Below are 18,187 nucleotides of genomic sequence, written 5' to 3'. Positions count from 1 at the left end.
TGGTAGACCAAATAAATTACAAAGGACCTATTATTTTCAATACATGCATTTTTCTAAACCATGTGACCGACCTAGAAAAATTGTAGGTCAACATTTCTCTGTTAAACCTTTCAAGATTCCAAACAACGTGTTATGCACTCTCAATAATGCAAGACTATTGGATATCACACAAATTTCCACATGTACCTTAACTTTTCAACCATGACTAACATCATTTTCATTCTAATATATAATTTTATATCCAAAAAGAAATTAGTTATTAACATTCACTTAAAAAAAAATAAAAAATATGAATTAATGAAGTAGTAAATGATTGTGTTTATCAACAATAAGTTAAAAATCATGTAGATATATAATTAGGATAAAAGCCATATTTTTTGTTTACACAACCATTATTAGGATTTCAATTGGTTTTAAAATTTGTTCATTTAGCTCAAATTTTCAGATATCAAATTCAAGATTTAGGTCTATTTGGAACAATTTCTAAGAAGTTAAAATTCTTTTTTAAGCTCTCACTAATTTTGTTTAAAGGGTTTATCACTTAAAAAAAAAAGAAAAAATTGTATAGAAGCAATGAAAATATATATTGTTTTTTGTAAAAGCTTTATTTTGGTTTATATAAAAGTTTTTTTATTTTTAATAAAACTTTTACTATACTAATATTGTCATTTCAAAAATTATAATTTTGACTTTAAATTTAATTTCTAATTAAAACCAAAGATAGGAAGTTATCCCAAATGAAAAATAATTGTTCAAAATTTATATATCCTTTCTTTTTTTTTTTTAAATGTTCCAAGGGTACAATAAAATAGTAGAATACCATAAATAAAAAGAACATATTTGTTTTCAAGTAAAATACTAAAGGATTATATGTAATAATTTGAATTAGTGAGAATAATAATTTTTTGATATACATTAATCAAATTCAAATCCAACCTATTAATGATTCTGACGACCCATTCCGTGGATGGTATAAGGAGACATTATTCCTTGATTTAAAGGAAAAGGAAATACACAAAAACAACCTTTCATATCAATCCTTTCGTATTCCATTCAATATTTATATCTTCATCTAAATTCTTGATTTTCACCTCCTATACACCACTTTTGACCTAATTTAAAATGCTACTTGTGATTAACATTTCTATTTCCAAGTGTCAAATAGGTATACTTAACAAGAACAATTTTTAAAATATGAAGGCTCATTTGAGAACTGAAATTTCCACAAAGTGACCAAAAGTAAGGTTAAATATTAGGGTAACTGATATTCATAAAACCCAGCTACCACATGTGGTCCAGGAAAAGGGAAGGGAATGGGAATGGAAGAAGCAATTTCTACGAAAAATAATAATGTTAACCATTGAAAACAACCATCATATAATTCAAATCAAATCTCAAGTCCAACCTCTATAACTAATTGGTACGTATCAAGGTGTCAACCAAAGAAATAAAGGATATAACATGTTGAAATATTCTTTGTATTGGATATATTATCTAAAAATATCTTACTTTAAGTGATGAAATTCTTCTGCACATCCCTTGCATGATCAATGCAAAATATTGATCATGGCCAAATTAGCTGCTAGCCATATATATAATTTTTTTGATTTATTTCATAGTCAATTAATTAGGATATTGGTGGTGGACATATGTATTTTATTGGTATCTCTTAACATATGTAGTCAAATATGAGGATATGCAACAAAGATTGGGTGAATATTTGGATTCCATTGAAGAAGGTAAAGGGCATGGATAGAGGTTAGTTTGGTAAGCCAAGTTGAGTCAATGAGGATTCGAAGATTGTTAGGTGGGTCAAATAAATTATAAATACCCAACTTTCTAAACCATGTGGGACGTGTAGGAACCTTACAGGTCAAACAAAACGATAGATGTGAGAGAAGATAAATTTCTCCACATCAACCTTTTAATAATAACACCTTTTTGTTCTCATATATTTCAGACATCAATGGGTGACCATGGGGCACCAAAGAATACTTCATTAGATAGAGACATAAACTCATCACTCCAATGAAGATAATTTTCTGAATCTAATTTCTCTCTCACATGATACCCAATGCTTCTGGTTGAAGTTTTCTTTTCTTCCTCCAAAGGAAAACAAACCCAAGGATGGAGACTGCAAGAAACAAGGTGATGAGGAATAGTATGTTGGCTTCTTTGTTGTTACTTCATTTTTCAAGAAAAATCTTGGTAATTTGACATATTAGCAAGGTTGTGAGAGAAAAAAAAAAGCATTTGTTATTTTTCCTTAGTTACATCAATGTTCTATTTAAACAAATAAGTACAAAGCTTGATAAGTCAAATAAATTATGAAGGACAAACTATTTTCAATACATGCATTTTTCTAAACCATGTGATAGACTTAGAAAAATTATATGTCAATATTTCTTTGTTGGACCTTTTAAGATTCCAAATAACATGTTATTTATTCTCAATAATGCAAGATTTTCGGATATCACACAAATTTCCACATGTATATACCTTAGTTTTTCTACAACATCTAGCATCATTTTCATTCTAATAAATGAATTGATGAAGTATTAAATGATTATGTTTATCAATATTAAGTTACAAATGATGTAGATATATAAATAGGATAAAAGCCATATTTTTGGTTTATGCAACGATTCTTGAGTTGTTAATATACAAAACACCTTCAATTGGTTTTAAAATATGTTCTTTTAAGTCAAATTTTCAGATATCAAATTTGAGATTTAAGTTTGTTTGGATCGACTTCAAAAAAGTTAAAACCCTTTTTTTAAGCTTTCACTAATTTTGTTCAAAGGATTTATAACTTTAAAAAAACAAAAATAGTATAGAAGTAACAAAAATATTGTTTTTTATAATAGCTTTATTTTGGTTTATATAAAAGTTCTTTTATTTTTTAATAAAACTTTTATCATAGTAATATTATTCTTTCAAAAATTGTAATTTTGATTCCAACTTCAATTTCTAAATAAAACCAAAAATAAGAAATTATCTCAAATGAAAACTAATTGTTCAAAATGTATGGACACTAATTATCCTCTTTTTTTTAATGTTCCAAGGGTACCATTAAATAGCAGGATAACATAAATTAAAAGAATAAATTTATTTTCAAGTAAAATAATAAAGGATTATGAGCCACAAAAGAGCCTCTAAACCTTCCTTGAAAATATCATTCTTCTGTTGTGTTATAAGGAATTTATAGTCATCACAACTGCTAAAGTAAAAAAAAAGGGAAACATAAATATAATTGGCTTGTAGAACATTTTGCAGGTAAGGACAAGCTCATCATCAACTGATGACTCTATGAGCACCAAAAATTAAAGACATGGACTTCATTGGATAAAGACATGCCTATATTTTCCAAAGTCCATTCAATGTGTTCACATGGGAAAATTTTGGCAAGTACTTAAGCAGGACTTAGAAATTTCAAGGAAGTTTGCCGTGAGTTTAATTACTAGGAAATGGGGTGTCCCGCCCATTTAAATCCTTTGCTCCAAATAATGAATTTTTCAAAGAGCATATAGTCAAATATAAGACCATATGTATATGATAGGATTCAAAGCTAGTTTGGGTATTTATTTATCAAATAGATGTATGTGACATTGGAATTCAATTGCTTAAATAATATACATCATGAAAACGAAGTATGATTCCCACTAAAAAAGTAAAAATTGGGAATATTGAGCACCAAAAGCAAGCCAAGGAGTCAAAAGGAAATATCTATCTTTGAATGACCCTCCGAAGGTTTCTTAATTTGAGAAAGAATACAAATAATAAAACAATTTTGTAATGATTCCTTGATGACAACCGGAAATCATTTTTTCTCCTTTTGTTTTTTGTCTTCTTTTGCACTCCAACCTCTAAATATAAGGTAAATAAGCAAATCCGTGGAAGCAAAGAAGATTTAAAAAAAAAAGTCCAAATTGTTCCTTTTTCTTCTTTTAAATTTGGTTTTAGATTTTGCATTTTCATATTCATAACCTGCAACTAAGCTCCCAATTATATGTAATAATTTGAGTTAGTGGGAATAATAATTTTTTGTCATACATTAATCAAATTCAAATCCAATCCATAAGTGATTTTGACGACTCATTTCATGGACGATATAAGGAAACATTATTCCTTAATTTAAAGGAAAAGGAAATACACAAAAGCAACCTTTCATATATCAACCTTAGTGGCTATTAATATATAATTTAAGGTTTTCAAAGCATTTTTTTTAGTAAGATCATAGCTTAAGCATTCACAACAATCCAAATTAGCATCAACAATTATATCCTTAATTAATTTTCTAGGAAAAATTAAGGTGCTCTATTCTTGTTATCCCTCTACCATTATAACTTTCTAAAGAAAAAAATAAAGACATGGATTATTGATAATTACCACACATGATGAAAAGAATATGTTCTTTATGATAATCTCCATCTTTATTATAGCCTCCAAACACAATGAAGAATTGACAACAACAAAATAACAAGCACGTGTTGGAAACATGAAAACAAGAAAAACTAATTTTATATAATAAACATACAAGTTATTAAATTACATTTCTTGATTCTTCAATTCATGGAGAGAAATTGCATAAAAGGGCGACTTAGGAAATGGTATGTTACCAAGAATTTTGTAGGATACTTGTTGCATTGTTGGACGAGATTTTGGATTTGAATGGATGCATTTGAGAGCCAAAAGTACCACAAAAACTACATCTTTAGCAACTTGAAGATCTTCAGGAAGTGGTAGACGTGAATTTAATACATCCCTCAACATTATATCCTGACATAACGATGATTATAATGTGGTGATAAGTTCTCCAGGATGTTTTCCTATCATTGTCTCTAGTGCCACCACCCCAAAGCTATACACATCACATTTTTCGGTCACAACCATTGTGTAGGCAAGCTCTGTTATATACCAAATAAGAAATAGATATTGTACTCATGAGAAAACAAATTTTAATTAGTAACTCATGATAAAGATTTAACTTAATGAGGTGTATTCTTAATAAAAGTGTTATCATTCTAATTCATCATCCCATAAGAAATTACCAAAATGTTGATTCTTCGTTCTCCCTAATTATAGGATACGTTAATCAAATAATAGACAATAATTGAGGCAATTTCAAAATAAATTTAATTGTAAAATATTATTATACAAAATTATCAATTACTATATGAAACAAAGCTTCATTTCATTATCAAATACAATAGTTAGGGAACTTGATTTTACAAATGAATTAAATCTATTTCATCAAGTTAGTTATTTACAAGTTAATAGAAAATTTGAGGAAACAATCTAACCAATTTCTTAAAACATCCAAAAAAAAACTATGATTTTTTTTTATAAAAAAAAATGGTGAGAAATATGTTGTTTATTGACATCTCTAAGTCTATTGTTCTAAAAGTCTTTTCTTTTTACTATACATGGGAAAAATATTTTCTATGCATTTCTTAAAACACTAAAGAACCATGAAAATATTAAAGAAATTTGTGAGAAATATATTATTTACAAACATCTCTAACTCTAATATTCTCAACCCTTTTCTTTCTATTATATATGATAAAAATATTTCCTAAGAGTTTCTATAATATGACTACTATAAGTTATTTTTAAATTTCTATTATGATTTTTCTAAGTTTCTCGAGAAATCTTCAATTTTCTCTTATTCATCACTTCTCAAAACAACAACAGAAAGAAAAAAATAGAAAAAAATAGATGAAATACTAATAAGATATGTATGCAAATTAAAGAAGAAAATATAATAAGGTATGAATATGCTTACCCGGTGCAATGTAGCCATAGGTGCCAGCAACAAGGGTTTGATTGGACGAATCGGGGTCTAATAATCTCGCTGTACCAAAATCTGATACAAAACCCTCAAGTTTTGAATCTAAAAGAACATTGTTGCTTGATATGTCCCGATGAATGATTGGTGGGTTACAATCATGATGCATGTAGGATAATGCATGAGCCATATTTTTAACAATATTCACCCTCTTAACCCAATCCAATTCAACAGCCTCAATCTCATCGCTCAGCATACAATACAAGCTTCCCCTTTCCATGTACATAGAAATGAGAAACATGTACCTATTATGTAGACAATAACCATGAAGTTTCACAATGTTCCGATGTCGTATTTGTCTTAGCATCTGTACCTCATTCTTAAAACTTCTCAAGTATGTCGGCTCGTCTATTTCTGATCGATGAAGTTTCTTCACAGCAACCACTTTTCCACTAGGCAGTTGTGCTCTATAAACACTGCCATAGCCTCCAACACCTATGCAATATCTAATATCAAAATCCTCTGTTGCCGAGATGATGTCTTCAAAAGCAATCCTCCCATCATAGTACCATATGGAAAACAGATCTCCATTTTTTTTTGCTGCCATTGACTCTGGTTGAAGTTGTCTTTTCTTCCGCCAAAGGCCAAAAGCAAACCCCAGTATTAAGGTTACAAAAAACAAGGTGAGGGACAAAGAGATGATAAGGGTGAGTGAGGTTGTGTGTCCTCTAGTGCAAATGGAGTAACCTGCATAACCCTCCAAATGATCATTTTGGGATAAATTAATTATTGTTTGCTTGCAATTGTTGGTGATAAAGGACGGGATGTTGCCTGACAGTCTATTATACGAGAGATCTAAGCGCCCTAATTTCTTCAAATTTTTTAGGTTGGAAGGTATCTCTCCACTGATTAAATTATCAGAAAGGTCTAAAGTGACTAGATTCTTAATATTTCCCATTTCTGGAGGGATGGATCCATTGATTTGATTCTTACAAAGGTCCAAAAGAATTAACTTAGTGAGACAGCCTAAAGATGAAGGCATGGCACCAGTGAGTTCATTCCCCGAGATGTCAAGGTAGGTGAGTTCTGTGAGAGTACCTATTTGGTGTGGGATGCTACCATTGAGTTGATTATTAGAAAGATCAAGATGGGTGAATTTAGTAAGACGGCCTAAAGATGAAGGGATGACACCAGTGAGTTCATTCGAAGAGACGTGAAGGTAGGTGAGTTCTGTAAGAGTACCTATTTGGTATGGGAGGGGGTCAGTCAGTTGATTACCAGAAAGATCAAGATGGATGAGTTTAGTAAGACTACCTATTTGGTGTGGGATGGGACCAGTCAGTTGATTTTCAAAAAGATCAAGATGGGTGAGTTTAGTAAGACTACCTATTTGGTGTGGGATGGGGCCAGTCAACTGATTATGAGAAAGATCAAGAATGGTGAGTTTAGTAAGACTACCTATTTGGTCTGATATGCTACCATTGAGTCCCATTCTAGAAAGGATGAGAAAATTGAGGCTGGGAAGTGAAGAAAGATTTAATTCACTAACCTCACCTATGGGTGCTTGATAATTTCGTAATCTTATCGCAGTGACTTGTTTGGCCTCATTACAAGTTATGCCCGACCAACTGCAATGGTTCGAGGTAGCTGGGTCGCTCCATATCCACCAACCGGAGTTGCGCAGAGCGTCAGCCTCAGCCACAACCTGTGAGTGATCAATAGATGAATGAGTTGAAGCAGCATGAGTCATTGACACCGTGTGCACCACCAGCAGCAGCAGCACCGCCACAACACTAGATACCACACACTCCATTTTTCCCATTTGATATTTGTCTCACTTCATACATCCCACCACCCCCGCTTTATACTGTGACATTGGTGTCTATGCCAGGAAACATGGCAAGTCAACCAAGTCTTCTTTGGTATTCTTTTCAAAAATAAAAATTTTTAAATCAAAAAATAAAAATAAAAAATCACACAAATAAAAACAAACAAGAAACTTTCTTTTCCAAGATCATGTTAGCATATTTGTAACTATGAATCCTTTAGGTATTATTAAATCCATTCAGCATATTTTCATCTAAATTCTTGATATTCACCTCTTGTACAGTACCACTTTTGCCACAATTTAAAATGCTATTTATGATTAACATTTCTAATAATTTCCAAGTTTGAGGTACCCAGGTAGGCATATCTAATAAGAATAGTTTTGAAACAAATGAAGGTTCATTTGAGAGAAGTTTCCATGAAATCCAGCTATCAACTGTAGTCCAGGAAAAAGTAGGGGAAGGGGAGCAGAGAAAGCATTTTCCTATAACAATTTCCATTATTTGCCTCTCCATAGAAGATGGGGGTGAATATTTGGATTCCATGGAATACAGTAAAGAGTGAATAGGGGTTGGTTTGGTAGGCCAAATTAAGGCAACGAGGAGTCAGACAAGGAAGAAGATTGTTAGGTAGGCGAAATAAATTATAAATGACATCCATATATCCAATTTTCTACACCATATGGCACGTGTAGAAAATTTATCTGTCACTTACACTCAATAATACATAATTTGTAAACACGGCAGGACAAAACGAATAGATATATATGGGGGAAAATAGCCTCAAATTTCATCCTTGCTACCAACAGAAGTTTGAGCACCTATACTTGAGTAATTTGAGAAATATTATTGACAATGAAGAAAATAAAAATAAGTTTAAATTTAATAAATTATTTTTATATCCTATTTCAAACTCATTTTTTTTTATTTAAATTTTCTACATAAAGATTAAATAATTTTAAAATGTATAATTGTTTTTTTACTATTTCTAATTCTATTTTATTTTCTTTCATATCTTCTATAATAAAATCTAATAAAAAAATCATTTTTCTAAATAATTTTTTTTTCTTTAGTACTTTTCATGAATCAAATATAACATTAAAGTATTGAGGTAAAATAATTATCAGACTAATAAAGATTAATGCAACAATATTTCCTTTGATTTGATGTCAAAAGCACTCAAAAAAATTGATTTAACCTATATATTGTAACATAGTATTCCATGACTAAAGTACTTGATGGCTTTAATAATTTTTTTTGGAATAGTTTGTTGGCTTCTTTGTTGTTACTTCATTTTTCAAGAAAAATCTTGTAATTTAACATATTAGCAAGGTTATGAGAAAAAAAAATGCTATTGTTATTTTTCCTTAGTAACATCAATGTACTATTCAAACAAATAAGTAGAAAGCTTGGTAGACCAAATAAATTACAAATGACCTATTATTTCAATACATGCATTTTTCTAAACCATGTGATCGACCTAGAAAAATTGTAGGTCAACATTTCTTTGTTAGACCTTTCAAGATTCCAAACAACGTGTTATGCACTCTCAAAAATGCAAGACTATTGGATATCACACAAATTTCCACATGTACCTTAACTTTTCAATCACGGCTAACATCATTTTCATTATAATATATAATTTTATATCCAAAAAGAAATTAGTTATTGACGTCCACTTGAAAAAAAATAAAAAAAAAAATATGAATTAATGAAGTAGTAAATGATTATGTTTATCAACGATGAGTTAAAAATCATGTAAATGATTATGTTTACACAACCATTATTAGGATTTCAATTGCTTTTCCATTATCATGTAGCATATTTGTAACTGTGAATCCTTTAGCTGTTAAATCCATTCAGCATATTTTCAATATGCATACTAGTCTCCATCCAATGTAAGAGGTAATAGATAAATGGTCAAATTTAACTACGATTTAAATTAGATTATCTGGCACCCCATTACTTACAAGCTAAAGAACTTTAATCACACATGAAACTAAACTATTTGATCCAATGGATGTGACATTATAATTGAAATTGTTTAAATAGTATATATGGAATCATGAAAATGGGACTTGATTCCCATTCACATGTGGGAATGTTGACCCAAAAGCAAGCTAAGGAGTCAAAAAGATACTTTCAATCTTCTTTCGGCCAGACCCAAAAGCAAGTTAAGGAGTCAAAAAGATGCTTTCCCCCTTTTGACACCCCAAGCTCTGGTTTTCTTCATATGAGAAAGAACACAAAATATGAAACCATTTTGTAGTGATTCCTTGAAAACCATAGAAATTGGACCTTTTTTTTTTTTTTTTTTAAACGGAGATTTTTTGTCTCCATTTTGACACTCCAAGCTCTAAATCCAAGCTATAAATAAACAAATTCAAGAAAAAGAAGATGATAAAAAAAAAGTTTAAATTGTTCCTTTTCATTTGGTTTTAGACACAACATTTTGATAACCATAACCCTCCAACTTTCCAACAATGTGCAATAATTTGAAAGACAGGGAATTTATCTTTAAACATAGATTGAGATCCAATCTAAAAATGGTTCTAACCTATAGCAATATGCCATTATTTGCCTCTCCATCGAAGATTAAAGTGAATATTTGGATTCCATTGAATACAATGAAGAGTATGGATCGGGGTTAGGTGGGTCAAGTAAATTATAGATGACATATCTTTATACCCAATTTTCTAAATCATGTGGTACGTGCAGAAACTTTACAGGTTAATATTTTTTGATCTTCAAAATTTCAAATGACGTGTTACTTGCTCTCAATTATACATTTTTAAACACTGTAGGACAAAATGATAGATATGAGAGAAAATAGCCACAAATTTCTCCACATCAACCTTTTAATAATAGCATCTTTTTGTTCTCATATATTTCAAACGTCAATGGGTGACCACGGGGCACCAAAGAAGACTTCATTAAATAGACACGGACCCATGGTTTCCACGACCCACTCAAGATGTTGAAACAAAACACCATTATAGAAATTTGCCGAGTTAAGCAATAATTGGAAAATTTGTAGAACGTTCTCCACAAGTTTACTAATAGTAAATATAGACATATTCCAAACATGGAAGGAAATTGTTGTCCGCAATGGTGGAAAAGTCCAGTTGTTTTGTGGTTGAATTCTCCTACCAACAGAAGTTTGAACACCTATGCCTTAAGTAACTTGAGAAATATTATTGACAATGAAGAAAATAAAAAATAAGTTTAAACTTAAATTATTTTTATATTTTATTTCAAATTTATTTTATTTATTTAAATTTTCTACATAAAGATTGAATAATTTAAAAATGTATTATTTCTTTTTACTATTTCTAAATATATTTTATTTTATTTTATATTTTCTATAATAAAATCTAGTAGGAGAAAATCATTTTCCTTAATAATATTTTTTTCTTTAGCACTTTTCATGCACCAAATATAACATTAAAGTCATGAGGTAGAATAATTATTAGACTAATAAAGATTAATGCAACAATATTTCCTTTGATTTGATGTCAAAAACTCTTAAAATATTTATTAACCTGTATATCATAACAAATAGTCTGTAGTCCATAAATAAAGTACTTGATGGCTTTAATAATTTTTTTGGAATAGTATGTTGGCTTCTTTGTTGTTACTTCATTTTTCAAGAAAAATCTTGTAATTTGACATATTAGCAAGGTTGTGAGAGAAAAAAAAACATTTGTTATTTTTCCTTAGTTACATCAATGTCCTATTTAACCAAATAAGTACGTAGAAAGCTTGATAGGTCAAATAAATTATGAAGGACCTACTATTTTCAATACATGCATTTTTCTAAACCATGTGATAGACCTAGAAAAATTATATGTCAACACTTCTTTGTTGGACCTTTCAAGATTCCAAATAACGCGTTATTTACTCTCAATAATGCAAGACTTTCAGTTATCACACAAATTTCCACATGTACATACCTTAGTTTTTCTACAACATCTAGCATTATTTTTATTCTTATAGATGAATTGATGAAGTATTAAATGATTATGTTTATGAACATTAAGTTACAAGTGATGTAGATATATAATTTGGATAAAAGCCATATTTTTGGTTTATGTAACTATTCTTGAGTTGCTAATATATAAAACACCTTCAATTGGTTTTAAAATATGTTTTTTTAGGTCAAATTTTCAGATATCAAATTCGAGATTTAAGTCTATTTGGATTGACTTCCAAGAAGTTAAAACTCTTTTTTTAAGCTTTCACTAATTTTGTTCAAAGGATTTATCACTTTAAAAAAACAAAAATAGTATAGAAGTAACAAAAATAATATTTTTTGTAATAGCTTTATTTTGGTTTATATAAGAGTTCTTTTATTTTTAATAAAAATTTCATTGTACTAATATTATTCTTTCAAAAATTGTAATTTTGACTCCAACTTCAATTTCTAATTAAAACCAATAATAAGAAATTATTTCAAATGAAAGCTAATTGGTCAAAATGTATGGACACTAATTATCCTTTTTTTCAATGTTCCAAGGAATTTATAGTCATCACAATTGCTAAAGTAAAAAACAAAGGGAAACATAAATATAATTGGCTTGTAGAACATTTTGCAGGTAAGGACAAGCTCATCATCAACGACTCTATGGGCACCAAAAATTAAAGACATGGACTTCATTGGATAAAGACATGCCTATATTTTCCAAAGTCCATTCAATGTGTTCACATGGGAAAATTTTGGCAAGTACTTAAGCAAGACTTAGAAATTTCATGGAAGTTTGCCGTGAGTTTAATTACTAGGAAATGGGGTGTACCGTCCATTTAAATCTTGTATCCTTTGCTCCGAATAATGCATTTTTCAAAGAGCATATAGTCAGATATAAGACCATATGTATATGATAGGATTCAAAGCTAGTTTGGGTATTTATTTATCAAATAGATGCATGTGACATTGGAATTGAATTGCTTAAATATCATGAAAACGAAGTATGATTCCCCTTAAAAAAAAATGGGAATATTGAGCACCTAAAAGCAAGCCAAGGAGTCAAAAGGAAATATCTCTCTTTGAATGACCCTCCTAAGGTTTCTTAATTTGAGAAAGAATACAAATAATAAAACAATTTTGTAGTGATTCCTTGATGACAACTGGAAATGGTCATTTTTTCTGCTTTTGTTTTTTGTTTTCTCTTGCACTCCAACCTCTAAATATAAGGTAAATAAGTAAATCCATGAAAACAAAGAAGATTAAAAATAAAAAATAAAAAGTCCAAATTGTTCCTTTTTCTTCTTTTAAATTTGGTTTTAGATTTTGCATTTTCATATTCATAACCCGCAACTAAGCTCCCAATTATATGTAATAATTTGAGTTAGTGGGAATAATAATTTTTTGACATACATTAATCAAATTCAAATCCAATCCATAAGTGATTTTGACGACTCATTCCATGGATGGTACAAGGAAACATTATTCCTTAATTTAAAGGAAAAGGAAATACACAAAAGCAACCTTTCATATATCAACCTTAATGGCTATTAATATATAATTTAAGGATTTTGAAGCATTTTTTTTAGTAATATCATAGCTTAAGAATTCACAACAATTCAAATTAGCATCAACAATTATATCCTTAATTAATTTTCTAGGAAAAATTAAGGTGCTATATTCTTGTTATCCCTATACCATTATAACTTTCTAAAGAAAAACATAAAGACATGGATTATTGATAATTACCACACATGATGAAAAGAATATGTTCTTTATGACATCTCCATCTTTATTATAGCCTCCAAACACAATGAAGAAACAAAAAAATAACAAGCACAAGTTGTTAAATTACATTTCTTGATTCTTCAATTCATGGAGGGAAATTGCATAAAAGGGTGACTTAGGAAACGGTATGTTACTAAGAAGTTTGTAGGATACTTGTTGCATTGTTGGACGAGATTTCGGATTTGAATGGATGCATTTGAGAGCCAAAAGTATCACAAAAACTACATCTTAAGCAACTTGAAGATCTTCAGGAAGTGGTAGACGTGAATCTAATACATCCCTCAACATTATATCCTGACATAACGATGATGATAATGAAGTGATAAGTTCTCCAGGATGCTTCCCTATCATCGTCTCTAGTGCCACCACCCCAAAGCTATATACATCACATTTTTCGGTCACAACCATTGTGTAGGCAAGCTCTGTTATATGCCAAATAAGAAATAAATATTGTACTCATGAGAAAACAAAATTTAATTAGCAACTATGATCAAGATTTAACTTAATGGCATGTATTCTTAATAAAAGTGTTGTCATTCTAATTCATCCTCCCATAAGAAATTACCAAAATGTTGACTCTTCATCCTCCCTAATTAAAGGATAAGTTAATCAAATAATAGACAATAATTGAGGCAATTTCAAAATAAATTTAATTGTAAAATATTATTATACAAAATTATCAATTACTATATGAAACAAAGTTTCATTTCACTATCAAATACAATAATTAGGGAACTTGATTTTACAAATGAATTAAATCTATTTCATCAAGTTAATAGAAAATTTGAGGAAACAATCTAACCAATTTCTTAAAACATTTAAAAAACTATGAATTTGTTTTAAAAAAAATGGTGAGAAATATGTTAGTTATTGATATCTCTTAGTCTATTGTTCTAAAAGTCTTTTCTTTTTACTATACATGGGAAAAAAAATTTCTATGTATTTCTTAAAACATCTAAAGAACCATGAAAATATTAAAGAAATTGGTGAGAAATATATTCTTTACAAACATCTCTAACTCTAATATTCTCAACCCTTTTCTTTCTATTATATATGATAAAAATATTTCCTAAGAGTTTCTAGAATATGACTACTATAAGTTATTTTTGAACTTCTATTATGATTTTTCTAAGTTTCTTGAGAAATCTTCAATTTTCTCTTATTCATCACTTCTCAAAACAAGAAAAGAAAGGAAAAAATAGATGAAATAGTAATAAGGTATGTATGCAAATTAAAGTAGAAAATATAATAAGGTATGGATATGCTTACCCGGTGCAATGTAGCCGTTGGTGCCAGCAACAAGGGTTTGATTTGAGGAATCAGGGTCTAATAATCTCGCTGTGCCAAAATCTGATACAAAACCCTCAAGTTTTGAATCTAAAAGGATGTTATTGCTTGATATGTCCCGATGAATGATTGGTGGGATACAATCATGATGCATGTAGGATAATGCATGGGCCATATTTTTAACAATATTCACCCTCTTAACCCAATCCAATTCAACAGCCTCAATCTCATCGCTCAGCATACAATACAAGCTTCCCCTTTCCATGTACATATAAATGAGAAACATGCACCTATTATGTAGACAATAACCATGAAGTTTCACAATGTTCCGATGTCGTATTTGTCCTAGCATCTGTACCTCATTCTTAAAACTTCTCAAGTATGCCGGCTCGTCTATTTCTGATCGATGAAGTTTCTTCACAGCAACCACTTTTCCACTGGGAAGTTGTGCTCTATAAACACTGCCATAGCCTCCAACGCCTATGCAATATCTGATATCGAAATCCTCTGTTGCCGAGATGATGTCTTCAAAAGCAATTCTCCCATCATAGTCCCATATGGAAAACAAATCTCCATTTTTTTTGGTTGCCATTGAATCTGATTGAACTTTTCTTTTCTTCCACCAAAGGAAGGCCAACCCAAGTATTAAGGTTACAAAAAACAAGGTGAGGAGCAAAGAGGTGATGATGGTGAGTTGGGATGTTGTGTCTCCGGTTGGAACTTGGGCATTCTCTCTTCCATTGGGAAAGGAAGGTGTATAACTCTCCAAATCATAATTATTGGATAAATCAATTGTCCTCCAGTTGCTATTGTTGGTGAGAAAGGGCGGGATGTTGCCTGATAGGCTATTATACGAGAGATCTAAGCACTCTAATCTCTTTAATTTTTTTAGCACTGAAGGTATCTCTCCAGTGATTAAGTTACCCTGAAGGTCCAAAGAGACTAGATCCTTAATATTTCCAATTTCTGGAGGGATGGATCCATTGATTTCATTCCAACCAAGGTTCAAAGAAGTCAACTTAGTGAGATGGCCTAAAGATGAAGGGATGCCACCAATGAGTTTGTTATGATCGAGTTGAAGAAAGGTGAGTTCTGTAAGACTACCTATTTGGTGTAGGATGGGGCCAGTCAATTGATTATGAGAAAGATCAAGAATGGTGAGTTTAGTAAGACTACCTATTTGGTATGGGATGGAGCCAATCAGGTGATTATCAGAAAGATCAAGAATGGTGAGTTTAGTAAGACTACCTATTTGGTGTGGGATGGAGCCAGTCAGTTGATTATCAGAAAGATCAAGATTGGTGAGTTTAGTAAGACTACCTATTTGGTGTGGGATGGAGTCAGTCAGGTAATTATCAGAAAGATCAAGAATGGTGAGTTTAGTAAGACTACCTATTTGGTGTGGGATGAGGTCAGTTAGGTGATTATCAGAAAGATCAAGAATGGTGAGTTTAGTAAGACTACCTATTTGGTGTGGGATGGAGCCAGTCAGTGGATTATCAGAAAGATTAAGATTGGTGAGTTTAGTAAGATTACCTATTTGGTGTGGGATGGAGTCAGTCAGGTAATTATCAGAAAGATCAAGAATGGTGAGTTTAGTAAGGCTACCTATTTGGTGTGGGATGGAGCCAGTCAGTTGATTATCAGAAAGATCAAGATTGGTGAGTTTAGTAAGACTACCTATTTGGTGTGGGATGGAGTCAGTCAGGTAATTATCAGAAAGATCAAGAATGGTGAGTTTAGTAAGACTACCTATTTGGTGTGGGATGAGGCTTAGGTGATTATCAGAAAGATCAAGAATGGTGAGTTTAGTAAGACTACCTATTTGGTGTGGGATGGGGCCAGTCAGTTGATTATGAGAAAGATCAAGATTGGTGAGTTTAGTAAGACTACCTATTTGGTATGGGATGGAGCCAATCAGGTGATTATCAGAAAGATCAAGAATGGTGAGTTTAGTAAGACTACCTATTTGGTGTGGGATGGAGCCAGTCAGTTGATTATCAGAAAGATCAAGATTGGTGAGTTTAGTAAGACTGAGTTTAGTAAGACTACCTATTTGGTGTGGGATGGAGTCAGTCAGGTAATTATCAGAAAGATCAAGAATGGTGAGTTTAGTAAGACTACCTATTTGGTGTGGGATGAGGCTTAGGTGATTATCAGAAAGATCAAGAATGGTGAGTTTAGTAAGACTACCTATTTGGTGTGGGATGGGGCCAATCAGTTGATTATGAGAAAGATCAAGATTGGTGAGTTTAGTAAGACTACCTATTTGGTGTGGGATGGAGCCAGTCAGTTGATTATCAGAAAGATCAAGATTGGTGAGTTTAGTAAGACAAACTATTTGGTGTGGGATGGAGTCAGTAAGGTAATTATCAGAAAGATCAAGAATGGTGAGTTTAGTAAGACTACCTATTTGGTGTGGGATGAGGCTTAGGTGATTATCAGAAAGATCAAGAATGGTGAGTTTAGTAAGACTACCTATTTGGTGTGGGATGGGGCCAGTCAGTTGATTATGAGAAAGATCAAGATTGGTGAGTTTAGTAAGACTACCTATTTGGTCTGATATGCTACCATTGAGTCCCATTTTAGAAAGGATGAGAAAATTGAGGTTGGGAAGTGAAGAAAGATTTAATTTACTAAGCTCACCTACGGGTACTTGCGAACTTCGTAAGCTTATCCCAATGACATGCCCGCCCTCATTACAATATATGCCCACCCAATTGCAAGGGTTAGATCCAGGCTGGTCGGCCCGTATCCACCAACCGGAGTTGCGCAGAGCGTCAGCCTCAGCCACAACCTGTGAGTGATCAGTAGATGAATGAGTTGAAGCAGCATGAGTCATTGACACCGTGTGCACCAGCAGCAGCAGCAGCACCGCCACAACACTAGATACCACACACTCCATTTTTCCCATTTGATATTTGTCTCACTTCATACATCCCACCACCCCCGCTTTATACTGTGACATTGGTGTCTATGCCAACTCTTCCCGGAAGCATAGCAAGTCAACCAAGTCTTCTTTAGTATTCTTTTCCAAAAAAAAAAAAAAAAATTAATAAAAAAATCACACAAAATAAAAACAAACAAGAAACTTGCTTTTCTAAAATCATGTAGCATATTTGTAACTGTGAATCCTTTAGGTATTAAATCCATTCAGCATATTTTCATCTAAATTCTTGATATTCACCTCTTGTACAGTACCACTTTTGCCGCAATTTAAAACGCTATTTATGATTAACATTTCTAATAATTTCCAAGTTTGAGGTAGCCAGGTAGGCATATCTAATAAGAATTAGTTCTGAAAAAATGAAGGTTCATTTGAGAGAAGTCCAGGAAAAAGTAAGGGAAGGGGAGCAGAGAAAGCATTTTCCTATAACAATTTCCATTATTTGCCTCTCCACAGAAGATGGGGGTGAATATTTGGATTCCATGGAATACAGTAAAGAGTGGATAGGGGTTGGTTTGGTAGGCCAAATTAAGGCAACGAGGAGTCAGACAAGGAAGAAGATTGTTAGGTAGGCGAAATAAATTATAAAT

General features: G+C 31.4%; 2 protein-coding genes across 2 annotated transcripts; both read right to left on the bottom strand.

Annotated features, from left to right (window-relative positions):
* Positions 1–4,581: 4,581 nt before the first annotated feature.
* LOC117931189 (MDIS1-interacting receptor like kinase 2-like) lies at positions 4,582–7,481 on the bottom strand. The gene is made up of 2 exons (XM_034852101.1): positions 5,786–7,481; positions 4,582–4,907 (listed from the first exon to the last, which is right to left on the bottom strand). The coding sequence occupies exons 1-2, from the start codon at positions 7,278–7,280 to the stop codon at positions 4,795–4,797; spliced, it is 1,608 nt and encodes a 535-aa protein (XP_034707992.1). The 5' UTR covers positions 7,281–7,481; the 3' UTR covers positions 4,582–4,794.
* A 5,854-nt stretch (positions 7,482–13,335) lies between these two features.
* LOC117929847 (probable leucine-rich repeat receptor-like protein kinase At1g35710) lies at positions 13,336–17,576 on the bottom strand. Its single transcript, XM_034850268.1, has 2 exons — positions 14,633–17,576; positions 13,336–13,785 (listed from the first exon to the last, which is right to left on the bottom strand). Exons 1-2 carry the CDS (start codon positions 17,562–17,564, stop codon positions 13,592–13,594), a joined length of 3,126 nt encoding a protein of 1,041 aa, XP_034706159.1. The 5' UTR covers positions 17,565–17,576; the 3' UTR covers positions 13,336–13,591.
* Positions 17,577–18,187: the final 611 nt, after the last annotated feature.

This window comes from Vitis riparia, chromosome 14 (assembly GCF_004353265.1).
Source record: "Vitis riparia cultivar Riparia Gloire de Montpellier isolate 1030 chromosome 14, EGFV_Vit.rip_1.0, whole genome shotgun sequence".
Lineage (NCBI taxonomy): Eukaryota > Viridiplantae > Streptophyta > Magnoliopsida > Vitales > Vitaceae > Vitis > Vitis riparia.
Note: the sequence above shows the minus strand (reverse complement) of the source record. Positions and strands in the feature narration are given on the sequence as shown.

Bases quoted from the DNA above. Each gene is read 5' to 3' on its own strand.
- LOC117931189 (XM_034852101.1), bottom strand. From the start codon at position 7,280: ATGGGACTCAATGGTAGCATATCAGACCAAATAGGTAGTCTTACTAAA. The intron at 4,908-5,785 runs GTAAGCATATTC...GGTATATAACAG, and splicing joins CTATGGCTACATTGCACCGG to AGCTTGCCTACACAATGGTT.
- LOC117929847 (XM_034850268.1), bottom strand. From the start codon at position 17,564: ATGGGAAAAATGGAGTGTGTGGTATCTAGTGTTGTGGCGGTGCTGCTG. The intron at 13,786-14,632 runs GTAAGCATATCC...GGCATATAACAG, and splicing joins CAACGGCTACATTGCACCGG to AGCTTGCCTACACAATGGTT.